The sequence below is a fragment of the Dromiciops gliroides genome, chromosome 2 (genome assembly GCF_019393635.1).
Source record: "Dromiciops gliroides isolate mDroGli1 chromosome 2, mDroGli1.pri, whole genome shotgun sequence".
Taxonomy (NCBI): domain Eukaryota; kingdom Metazoa; phylum Chordata; class Mammalia; order Microbiotheria; family Microbiotheriidae; genus Dromiciops; species Dromiciops gliroides.
In genome coordinates, this window is record NC_057862.1 from 108,177,747 (window position 1) to 108,190,458 (window position 12,712).

A 12,712-nucleotide genomic window follows, 5' to 3' on the forward strand; every position below is an offset into this window, starting at 1 on the left:
AACTCTTTGTTAGAGTGGGGCACTGCTTCCAGGGTGGAGGGCACACTGTCCCAAACTTCATGGGGCTTGTGTAGCTGTTTTCAAAGATACTTCTAGGAATTTGTAAGTCCTTAATTCTTCCAAGGTGGTATGATTTAAGGAGAGGTATGTTCACCATTCTCCTGGCCTGTACTCTGCTCTGCAAGCAACCACAGGCCTGCTTTTCTGCCTTGGAACAAAGAACAGAATCCTGCTCCAGTGTGGCTGCAAGCTCTTTTGTGCTTGTGCTCCTCCCCAATCTGGGACTGCCACCCAAGACTCTGACCCAGATCCAATCATGGGCAAAACAACAGAGTCCTGCCTCAGCACCAGCAAAGAGACCCCTATAATCTCCCCCTATCCAATCACTGGACCCCATCACTATCTGTGGCCTGAGTTCCAGAAGCAGCTGCTACTGTAGTTGATTCGTTTCTGGGGCTGGGTCTGTTCTGGGGTTGGATCTGTGCTGGGGAGGCCTGCACTGATCTGTACTCTACTCTCACCCTGGTACAACAGACCTTTCCTACCAACCTTCTAAGTTGTCTTTGGCTGGAAAATTATTTCACCCTGTCCTTTTGTGAATTCTGCTGCTCCAGGAATTGTCCTATAGCATTATTATTAATTTTTTGTTTTGTTTTGTGAGGCAATTGGGGTTAAGTGGCTTGCCTAGGGTCACAGGGCTAGTAAGTATTGAGTGTCTGAGGCTGGATTTGAACTCAGGTCCTCCTGAATCCAGGGCCGGTGCTCTATTCACTGTGCTACCTAGCTGCCCCCCTCCCCCAAAGCATAATTTGAAGGTATTTGGAAGGGTCTTGGGGAGAGCTTAGGCACATCACTGCCTTTCTTCCACCATCTTGACTTTGCCCCCCATTGTCTTTACATCACATTCACTTCCAACATATCCTTCCCCCAGTGGAAAATGCTTTTTGACTTTGGTGTCATAAGTTCTGGGTTTGACTATCACCTTGTCAAATTGTGTTATATTTTCTTATGTGCATGTTGTAACCTGCAGTAGAATGGTAGTTCCTTGAGATTAAACTATTTCATTTTTTTCTTCGTATCTCTAATGCTTTGAACAATGCCTTATACATATTAGGTGCTTAATAAATGTTTGTTGACCCAGATGTAAGCATTTATTCTTTTCCTAAAATTCAACTTTAGAAACTACAAATTATTTCTTTCCCACATCTTACTCCCACCCCACACTGAGAAAGTAAGAAAAAACTCCCTACAAGCATGTATAGTCAAAACAAATTTCCACATTTGCCATGTTCCTTATGTTGATCCAAGTTCCTAAGTTTGTTTCAAAGTTGTTTATCTTTTTAATATTGTTACTATACAAATTGTTTTCCTGTGTAACAATTGGAATGACGCCACCTGCCAGAGACTTACTGTAGAAGAGTTCCACCCATGAAGCGAAGGTCTTTGAGGGCAAGACCAGGAGTCTTTTCTTGGGCATCAGGAAATGACATTGGCTAGTGGGAGGAAGAAGGAAGAGACTGGCGCTCGGTCTCACTCTCTTCCTGGGAACGCTGGTGGAGAAGGCAGCTAGAAATGCACTCTCCCTTTAATAGATAGGAATCTAGGCCTTTCTCTCTCTCTTTACCAAATTCTTATTCTCCTTAATAAATGCTTAAAAGTCTAACTCTTGCTAAAGCTTATAATTTATTGGTGACCACTCATTAGATATTTTAGACAGTTTAGCCAGAATTTTAGCCCTTAACACCTGGTTCTTACATCACTATGCAGTAGTTTGTACAAGTCTTCTGAGGTTTTTCTGAAACCATTCCTTTTATCATTTCTTACAAAATAATGGTATTCCATCATATTCATATTGTGATGTTTCAATATATCATAACTTGTTCAGCCATTCCCTAATTGATGGGTATGTCCCACATTTACTTTTTGAACATGATTTTTTTTTTTTTGAAAATGCCATTTCAGGACCGTGAGAAAAGCTGAAGTAGCTGCTAGGGATATTGAAGCTAACTGGTTTAGAAATAAACTTTGGTGGTCACATTCTGAAATGCAAATTTGAAACTATGAACTTCCAATAAATTCTTTTTAGTCATTATCAACTTGAAAAGTAGATATACTGGGGCAGCTAGGTGGCGCAGTGGATAAAGCATTGGCCCTGGATTCAGGAAGAGCTGAGTTCAAATCTGGCCTCAGACCTTGACACTTACTAGCTGTGTGACCCCGGGCAAATCACTTAAGCCCCGTTACCCCATGGGGAAAAAAAAAAAGATATACTAGTCAATAGGGACTATCTTGATTATTTCTCTTATATCCTTGACAATTTTCTTTGTCTAATTCTTAACTGTGATTTATAGATTCTTTTATAATTTATATAGGAACTAGCCCAAAAGGATGTATTTTATTATTTTATATACATAAAATGTATATATATGTATATGTGTATATATATACATATACATATGTTGGGCTATACATGATTATTTTCCACTAATGATATTTTTGCTTAATAATGGTTCTTTCTGTTTCTTTAGGTCAGTAAACCTACCTGCAGAAGATGGGGCATATATTTATGATACAGATGGAATGGTTTCTTGCACAGAGTTTAAAGATACTCTCTTTGGACCTTCTCTATTTGTTTCTTCCATTGCTGGACTAGTTGGTGTAGAAGCAGAAACATTCAAGGTAATTAGAACAATATTCAAGATTATCCAACCCATGCTCTATTCTACTTGGCTTGGCACAGAAAAATTGTGCTTATTTTAGAAAGTGGGTTACAAGGATATGGTCAAACATAGGAGATTACTAAGGCATGGAAGATTACTATTAGTATTTCAGTATAACTCTTTGGGTGCAATTTAATTCAACAATATTTGTAAAGTGTATTGTGTTAGGAGGAGAAGGAAATAAGATATGATCTCTCTCCTCATAGAGCTTATATATATTTCTGATCAATTCTAGTTTTTTGTTTTTGTTTTTGTTTTGCAGGGCAGTGAGGGTTAAGTGACTTGCCCAGGGTTACACAGCTAGTAAATGTCAAGTGTCTGAGACTAGATTAGATTCCTCCTGAATCCAGGGCCAGTGCTTTATCCACTGTACCACCTAGCTACCCCCAATTCAATTATTTTTACCAGATCACTCTATAAAATAGAAATAATAAATCTATGCTAATTAACTCATAGGACTGTGGTAAAGCTCATATTAACTAATAGATGTAAAAATACTTTGAATATCAAAAAGCACCAAGTAAATGAGGTATATTTTAAACTAGTTTGGGGTATGGAAATATAATTTATATTTTAAGATTATAAGGACCCTCTCCTTGGAGGTTTTTAAGTAGAGGATAAACACCTATTTCTCAGGGTTTTTTATTGTGGAGATTCTTTTTGTAAATAGGTTGGGCTTTATGATCAATTTTCTGGAAAATTAAATCTAAGAAACTTCATTTATGTTTATTCCTTATATAATATTGGATGTGTTTTTCCCTTTTTGAGAGAATAATGCACTTTTATAAATACAATATGGTCATAGTAAATGTGGTCTTCTTACCTTAAGATTACTACATTCTTTTCTTTTTCTCTTTCTTTTTATAAAAACTTTACCAAAAAATAAATAAAAAAGTAAAAGCTTTACTAACTAGAATTACTTCATTATATTAGTCATCTAATAAAGCCTTGAGGGAAGTAAAGGTACATAGGACAACAGGACAGATAGGACAAATTTTGAAAGACAAAGAGATCAGGAAAGGTCCAAGGTACTGAGCTGTTCCTAGGAAAGGAGTTGTGGAAATGTTTTCCAAAAGAATGCCCCCACTGAGAATACAGGGTAAAATAGAAACTCTTTCTTAGAGGAACTCCCACAAAATAGAAGAGTATAGAAGAATGGATTAGAAAGCAGAATCAAATATGTTGTTTGTCAGAAATATACTAAAAAGATTTAACATTAGACTATATCAAAATTTATTATTTATTGTACATTACATAGTAATTATTATTAGCTGAACTGAAAAAGGTTGGAATAAAAATTGTAATTTCAGAAAACTTAACAGCAAAAATAGACAGTAAAAATAGATAAAATAGAGAAGCTTCTCTTTGCTTATTAGTAATTATACTGATATATTATTTTCATAATTATACTCATATATTATGTTAATTATACTTAATTATACTTAAAGACTCCATAAAAAATGAACCAACAGCAATGCATAACATATGTGTAACAAATGGCATAGTATCTAAATAAGTGTTAAGGCTAAAATTTTAGCTAGTCTGTCTAAAATATCTAATGAGTGGTCGCCAATAAATTATAAGCTTTAGCAAGAGTTAGACTTTTAAGCATTTATTAAGGAGAATAAGAATTTGGTAAAGAGAGAAAGAAAGGCCTAGATTCCTCTATCTATTAAAGGGAGAGAGCATTTCTAGCTCTGTTCTCTGCCAGAGTCCACACGAAAGGAGCCCAAGTCAGAGAGACAGGCTCCCCCTTCTCCCTCCCACCAGCAAACGTCACTTCCTAATGCCAAAGAAAAGACGCATGGTCTTGCCCTCAAAGACCTTCACCTCATGGGCTGAGCTCTTCTACAGTAAGTCTCCAGCAGGCGGTGTCATTCCAATTGTTACATAAGTAAAGTAAAAGCTAATTGAATTGCTGTGAGAAATTGACAGTAAAACTATAATCATGGGGGACCTCAACGTATTCCTTTCAGAACTAGATAAATCTAACAAAGACAAACAAGAAAAAAGTTAAGGACCTGAATAGAACTTAAAAAAGTAAAAGATGGGGGCAGCTAGATGGCGCAGTGGTTAAAGCGCTGGCCCTGGATTCAGGAGTACCTGAGTTCAAATCCAGCCTCAGACACTTAACACTTACTAGCTGTGTGGCCCTGGGCAAGTCACTTAACCCCCATTGCCCCGCAAAAAAAAAAAAAAAAAAAAGTAAAAGATGATAGATCTCTGGTGATTGTTGAATGAGAATACAAAAGAATATATCTAATTCTTAGTAATATATGGTACTTTTTCAAAAATTAACTGTATAAGGACATAAAACCTCATAAATTAATACAGAAAAGCAGACATATTAAATAGATCTTTTGCAGACTACAGTGTAATTAAAAACTACATTCAATAAAAGGACTTTGAAGAAAGGATTAAAAATTACTTGGACACTAAAAGACTGAATCCTAAAGAATTGGTAGAATAAATCATGGAAACAATAGTATTCAGAAACAGGGAGTGATAACCCTATACTGCTGTGCCCTGGTCAGACTATGGAAGATTATGTTCCCTTTTGGGTGCTACGTTTTAAGAAGGAAATTGATAAACCATAGAATGTTCACAAGAGAGTGACCTGCATAGTAAAAGCCATTGAGATCATGTCATATGAGAATTGGTTAAAAGAACTAGGAATGCTTAACCTAGAGGAGACTTACTTCTAGCTGTCTTCATGTAAATTGAGAATGTCATGTGGAATTGGGTTTAGATTTGTTCTGCTTGGGTATAGAAGGTATAACTAGAAACAGAGGTGGAAAGTTTACAGAAATGATGAAGCTTAATGCAAGGAAAAATTTCATAATAGAGCTGTTCCAAAGTGCTTCTTCAGGGTGTAAAATAATTTCTAATCATTTAAACAGTATTTTTTAGCTTGTGAGATCATGCTTTCTCATGTTTATGTTAATTTGAATTTGCCCTCTTTTATTAGACTTGTTAATTATTCATCAGGGTTATTAATCTTAAAAACATCTCTAATTTGTCATTTTAATTTGTTTACTTAATTTCAATTGTATCAATATCTTTTCTGATTTTTCTCTTGATTATTTTTCTTTTTCTATTTGTTTCTTGGTATATTTGTTTCTTGCTATTTAAGTGAATCTTTTTCTTTCTCTTATGGATATGAATATTCAGCCATAAATTTACTAGTGTCAGTATAGAGTATTAATTTGGCTGCATCTTGTACATTTTGACCTTTATTAGTTTTATAATTTTTGCTTTGACCCAATTTTTACTTAACAAGTCATTTTTTAGGCTCCAGGTGGACTTAAAACTTTTATTTGTTATATCATCATTGTTGGGTACTGGCAGGGGCTTGGTTGTTTACTTTTACCTTTCACTTTTAGCTCCAAGATAAAAACTCGATACCAAAAAAAGACATTGGCAGCTCCAGGGTGAAAGAGAATTTATTTAAAGGAGACTTACAAAGTTTTTTAAAAATGATGTCAAAATTTGCTTTTACATTTAATTTGGAAAATAAAAGTCAAAAAGAAAAAAAAAGGAGACTTACTTACAGTAGGGAGTGGGGAGGGGAGGAGGTGGCCAGCCAACAGACATTATGTAAATTCCTGTCAAATCTCCTCTCTGACTTTCCCTGATATTTATACATTTAGGTTATATAAGCAAACTTGGCAGAAAGCCTTCTTTGTCTATGCAAGCATGAACCAGATGTATCACGACACATGTACAGGAGATTGGTCAAAAAGTTGCACGATTTTCCACACTAAGCTAGGATACACTGATTGTACTTTAAGGGTAGCATGTAGGGCTCTTCATTATTTGAATATTCCATTTTGCATGTCTTGGATCCCATTCTCCATTAATACTTCCCTGAGAAACTATTGATAAGAAAGTCTTCAAGACTGTCAAAGGCTAAACATATAACAGTGTGCCTGAAAGATGCACATGCACACAACCTCCCCTTAGGTATGGGGTGAATGAATGGAAGGTCAGAATTTTCCTTGTGTGACCCAGCCATACAGCTAAAGCCATGGTAACCTACAATCATTTGCTACTAATTTTATTGCATTATGATCTAGAATGTAGCATGTATAATTTCTGGTTTTCTAAATTTACCTATTTCATTTATGTGGCTAATGTGATTGGTTTTTGTATAGGTTCCATGTACATTGGAAAAGACTGTATATTTTCTATTTCTCCATTGAGTTTCCTCCATATTTTTATTAGGTCTATTGTGTTAACACTCTATTTTGGTTCCATAATTTCTTTATTATTTGTCTTTTTAAAAAAAGTTGGGTAGGGGCAGCTAGGTGGCACAGTGGATAGAGCACTAGCCCTGGAGTCAGGAGTACCTGAGTTCAAATCCGGCCTCAGACACTTAACACTTACTAGCTGTGTGATCCTGGGCAAGTCACTTAACCCCAATTGCCTCACTAAAAAAAAAAAAAGTTGGGTATTAAAATTTCCTACTATTATTTATCTTTTGTCTATTTTGTCTTGGGACAGTATGACCTTTTTCTTTTTAAATTTTACTGATTATTTATTAGATACATACACAGTTGAAATTTATATACTTTTATTTTTAATAAAACCTTTTAGTATAATATATGCTCTTGTTCACTTCTTTCTTTCTTTCTTTCCTTCTTTCTTTCTTTTTTTGGTGAGGCAATTGGGGTTAAGTGACTTGCCCAGGGTCACACAGCTAGTAAGTGTCAAGTGTCTGAGGCTGGATTTGAACTCAGGTCCTCCTGAATCTAGGGCCGGTGCTTTATCCACTGCGCCACCTAGCTGCCCCTCTTGTTCATTTCTTCTGGTTCAAATTTGGTTTTATTTACTATCTCCAATACTACTCTGGCTTTTCTTGATTTGGTGGTACTATGGTAAATTTAATTTTTAGTCTCTTTATATCTTTTTTTTGTTAAATGTTTTCTCTAAACTATTTTTATTGAATTCTTTAAAAAAAAATCCACTCAGTACCTCTTTTTTTTTTTTTTTTAAAGTGAGGCAATTGGGGTTAAGTGACTTGCCCAGGGTCACACAGCTAGTAAGTGTTAAGTGTCTGAGGCCGGATTTGAACTTAGGTACTCCTGACTCCAGGGCCGGTGCTCTATCTACTGCGCCACCTAGCTGCCCCTCAGTACCTCTTTTTATTTAAGAGTTTAGCCCATTTACAATGATCAGTATAGTAGTTGAGCTTTTCTAGTCTTCATTTATTCTCTCTCTCAGAATGGAATAAACACTTCAGTATTCTTATTGAGTTGTTAACCCAAACTTAAAACAATTTTCAACAATTTTTCATAATAGCTATGTAGATTTCTATAACTTGGATTTCCCCTTTATTGCAGGTAGTAGTTTTGCCTGGGATTATTCTGTTGTTGTCATTGTCATTTTTTAGTTGTTTCAGTCTTGTCCCACTCTTTGTGACCCCATTTTGAGGTTTTCTGGGCAAGGATACTGGAGTGGTTTGGGCATTGCCTTCTCCAGCTCATTTTACATATGAGAAAACTGAGGCAAACAGGGTTAAGTGAGTTGCCCAGGGTTACAGCTAGTAAATGTCTGTGGCCAGATTTGAACTCATGAAGATTAGTCTTCCTGATTCTAAGCCTAGTACTTTATCCACTGTGCCAGGTAGCACTGTGCCACCTATCCAGTGTGCCCACCTGTTGGCATTATTCTATCCTTGGCTTTTTCCCATTCATTTTTCCCATCCTTTCTTTTTTTTCTTTTTAAATTTTATTTAGAATTTTATTTTTTCCCAATTACATGTAAAAACAATTTTTAACTTCAATTTTTAAAACTTTGTGTTCCAAATTCTCTTCCTTCCTCCCCCTTAAGAATTCAAGCAATTCAATATGTTATACACATGTAGTCATGCAAAACATTTCCATATTAGTCATGTTGTGAAAGAAAACAAACCAGAAAAAACTTAAGAAAAAGAAACCAAAACAAATTATGCTTCAATCTGTATTCAGACACCATCAGTTCTTTCTCTGGAGATGGATCACATTTTTCATAAGTCATTAAGAACTGTCTTGGATCATTTTGTTGCTGAGAATAGTTAAGTCATTTAGAGCTGATTATCTAACAATATTGGTGTTACTTTATATACAGTACATTTCATTTTGCATCAGCTCATGTAAGTCTTTCCAGGTTTTTCTTAGAGCATCTTGCTCATGATTTCTTTTTCTTTTTCTTTTTTTTTCTTTTAGTAAGGCAATTACGATTATGTGGCTTGCCCAGGGTCACACAGCTAGTAAGTGTCAAGTGTCTGAGGCCAAATTTGAACTCAGGACCTCCTGAATTCAGGGCCAGTGCTCTATCCACTGTGCCACCTAGCTTCCCCCTGCTTATCATTTTTTATAGCACAATAGTGTTCCATCATACCCCACAATTCCATTCTACCCCACAATTTGTTCAGCCATTTCCCAGATGATGAGCATCTTCTCAATTTCAAATTCTTTGCACCAGAAAAGGACTGCCATAAATATTTTTGTACATATAGGTCCTTTAACTTTTTGTTTTTATCTCTTTTTGGATACCAACCTAGTAGTGGTATTCCTAGGTCAAAGAGTATGCATGGTTTTATAGCCCTTTGGCCATAGTTCCAAATTGCTCTACAGAATGTTTGAATCAGTTTAAACTCCACCGACAGTACATTAATTTCTCATTTTCCCCATATCCCCTACAACATTTGTCATTTTCCTCTGCTGTCCTATTATCCAATCCAATAGGTATGAGGTAGCACCCCAGAATTGTTTTGACTAGCATCTTTCTAATCAATACTGAGAACATTTTTTTTTTCTATATGGCTATAGATAGCTTTGATTATTTCATCTGAAAACTCTTCATATCTTTTCATCATTTCTCAATTAGGAAATGGCTCTTATTTTAATAAATTTGATTCATTCTCTACGTGTTTGAGAAATGAGGCCTTTGTCAGACAAACTTGCTTCAAAATTTTTTCAGTTTCTACTGCTAACTGTATTTCCCTCCATCCTATTCCCTCTCCATGCCATTTATTCTATTCTCTATTTCCTTTTACCCTGTCCCTCCTCAAAAGTCTTTTGCTTCTGACTGCCCCTTCCCCCAATCTGTCCTCCCTTCTATCATTCCCATCCCCTTCCCTGCAGGGTAGGATAGATTACTATACCCAATTGAGTGTGTATGTTATTCCCTCTTTGAGCCAATTCTGATGAGAGCAAGGTTCACTCACTCCCCAGCACTTCCCTCATCTTCCCCTTGTAATATGCTGTATGTATCAAGTTTAAATTTGTTCTATATGGGTTATATTTTGAAGAACTCTCACTGTTTAATGTGATCACTGACAATGCTATACTAAAGATTGGTGGCCTGTGGGCGGCCCTGTTTCCTATGGGAGAGGGGGCTTCTGGGAGAAGGGAGGAGAGTATTCACTTTGGTGCACGTGAGAGAGGGAATGAGACGCTGGTGTGGCGGACCTATGATCCGGACCAGGGAGTGCTGTGCAGCTGGTTCTCTTTGGAACTGCTGCTGATTCCGGGTGGTGGTGAGTTTGCAGATTGTATTTTTTTTCTTCCCCTATTCCCTTTTTCATTGTCCTTAGTTTTATTAACCTCACTTGTGTTTTAAATTTGTTCCCATTAATAAACCCTGTTTTGTTTATTGAAAAGGGGCTGTTAATCTCCTTTCTTACCCCAATATTATGGTGAGCTGCCCAATTAACTCCCCATAATAAGTTTGGCCCTTACACCCTCCACTCTATAAGCTTTTTCTTGCTTCTTTTACATGAGACACTTTACCCCATTCCACTTCTCCCTTTCCCTTTTTCTCAGTGCATTCCTTTCTAAACCTTTAATTTTATATTTTTTAAAGATATCATCCCTTCATATTCAACTCACACCCATGCCCTCTGTCTAAATATACTACATCTGTCTGCCCTAATAATGAGAAAGTTCTTATGAGTTACAAGTATCATCTTCCCTGGTAGGAATGTAAACAATTTAACCTTTTAATATCCCTTATGATTTCTTTTTCCTGTTTATCTTTTTATGCTTCTCTACAGTCTTATATTTGAAAGTCAAATTTTCTATTCAGCTCAGGTCTTTTTATCAAGAATGCCTAAAAGTCCTCTCTTTCCTTGAATTCCCATTTTTTCTCCTGAAGGATTTTACTCATTTTTTTGGGGGGTAGCTGATTCTTGGTTGTAATCCCAGTTCCTTTGCCTTTTGGAATATCGTATTCCAAGCCCTCTGTGTAGAAGCTGCTAGAACTTGTGTTATCCTGACTGTGGTTCCACAATACTTGAATTGTTTCTTTCTGGCTGCTTGCAATATTTTCTCCTTGGCCTGGGAGCTCTGGAATTTGGCTATAATATTCCTGGGAGTTTTCATTTTAGGATCTCTCTATTTATTTATATTTTTTGCGAGGCAATTGGGGTTAAGTGACTTGCCCAGGGTCACACAGCTAGTAAGTGTCAAGTATCTGAGGCTGGATTTGAACTCAGGTACTCCTGACTCCAGGGCCGGTGCTCTATCCACTGCGTCACCTAGCTGCCCACATTAGTATCTCTTTCAAGAGATGATTTATGGATTCTTTACATTGCTATTTTACCTTCTGGTTCTAGAATATCAAGGAAATTTTCTCTGACAGTTTCTTGGAAGATGATGTCTAGGCTCTTTTTTTTGATCATGGCTTTCAGGTAGTCCAATAATTTTCAAATTATCTCTCCTGGATCTATTTTCCAAGTCAGCTGTTTTTCCAGTGAGATATTTCACATTTCCTTCTATTTTTTAAATTATTTTGGTTTTGCTTTATTGTTTCTTGATTTCTCATAAAGTCATTAGCTTCCATTTGCTCAATCCTAAATTTTAGGGAAATATTTTCTTCAGAGAGCCTTTGTACCTCTTTTTCCAATTGGCCAATTCAGCTTTTCAAGGTATTCTTTTCCTCATTGACTTTTTGTACCACTTTTACCATTTGGCCTAGTCTATTTTTAAGGTGTTGTTTTCTTCAGTATTTTTTTAATGTCTCCTTTACCAAGCTGACTTTTTTTTTTCATGATTTTCTTGCATCACTCTCATTTCTCTTTCCATTTTTTCCTCACCTTTCTTACTTTATTTTCAAAGACCTTTTTGAGCCCTTCTATGGCTTGAGACTAATTCATATTTTTCTTGGAAGCTTTGGATGTAGGAACTTTGACTTTGTTATCTTCTTCTGAGGGTGTATTTTGATCTTCCTTATCACCATAGAAACTTTCTAGGGTCAGCATTTTTTTATGTATGCTCATTTTCCTAGCCTTTTTCTTAACTTTTAACTCTTCGTTAAAATGGAATATTGCTTCCAGGGTGGAGGGCGCACTGTCCCAAGCTTCGGAGGCATTGTGTAGCTGTTTTCAGAGATACTTCTAGGAATTTGTAAGTCCTTAATTCTTCCAAGGTGGTATGATTTAAGGAGAGGTATGTTTACTACTCTCCTGGCCTGTACTCTGGTCTGCAAGCAACCACAGGCCTGCTTTTCTATCCTGGAACTATGAACAGAATCCTGCTCCAGTGTGGCTGCAAGCTCTTGTGTACTTGTGCCCCTCTCCCACTTGGGACTGCCCCCCAAGACTATGACCTGGATCTGAGTATGGGCAAAACAATAGGGTCATACCTTAGTGCTGGTAAAGAGATCCATGCAATCTCCTTCTGGCCAGTTGTTTGACCCCCTCACCATCTATGGGATGAGTTCCAGAAGCAGTTGCTGTTGGTGGTGATTCAGAGGCCTGCTACTGGTTTGCTGTGGCTGTGGCTGTGTCTGTGCTGGCTTGGCCTGTGCTGGGTTGTGCTCCACTTTCACCCTGGTACAACAGACCTTTCCTACTAACCTTCTAAGTTGTCTTTGACTGGAAAATGATTTCACCCTGTCCTTTTGTGGGTTCTACTGCTCTGGCAATTGTCATATGGCATTATTTGAATGTATTTGGAATGGTCTTGGGGAGAGCTTATGTAAGTCACTGCCTTTCCTCTACCATCCCC

The 12,712-nt window shown here is 36.8% G+C and overlaps 1 protein-coding gene across 1 annotated transcript in view; it reads left to right on the forward strand.

The window, feature by feature from the left end:
- The window catches only part of LOC122738364 (cilia- and flagella-associated protein 43-like), a 123,070-nt gene that overhangs the window by 14,362 nt on the left and 95,996 nt on the right, over positions 1 to 12,712 (forward strand). Inside the window, exon 7 of the mRNA XM_043980409.1 lies at positions 2,529 to 2,679. Within this exon, the coding sequence (XP_043836344.1) occupies positions 2,529 to 2,679 (151 nt within the window). The remainder of the gene's footprint in view (positions 1 to 2,528; positions 2,680 to 12,712) is intronic.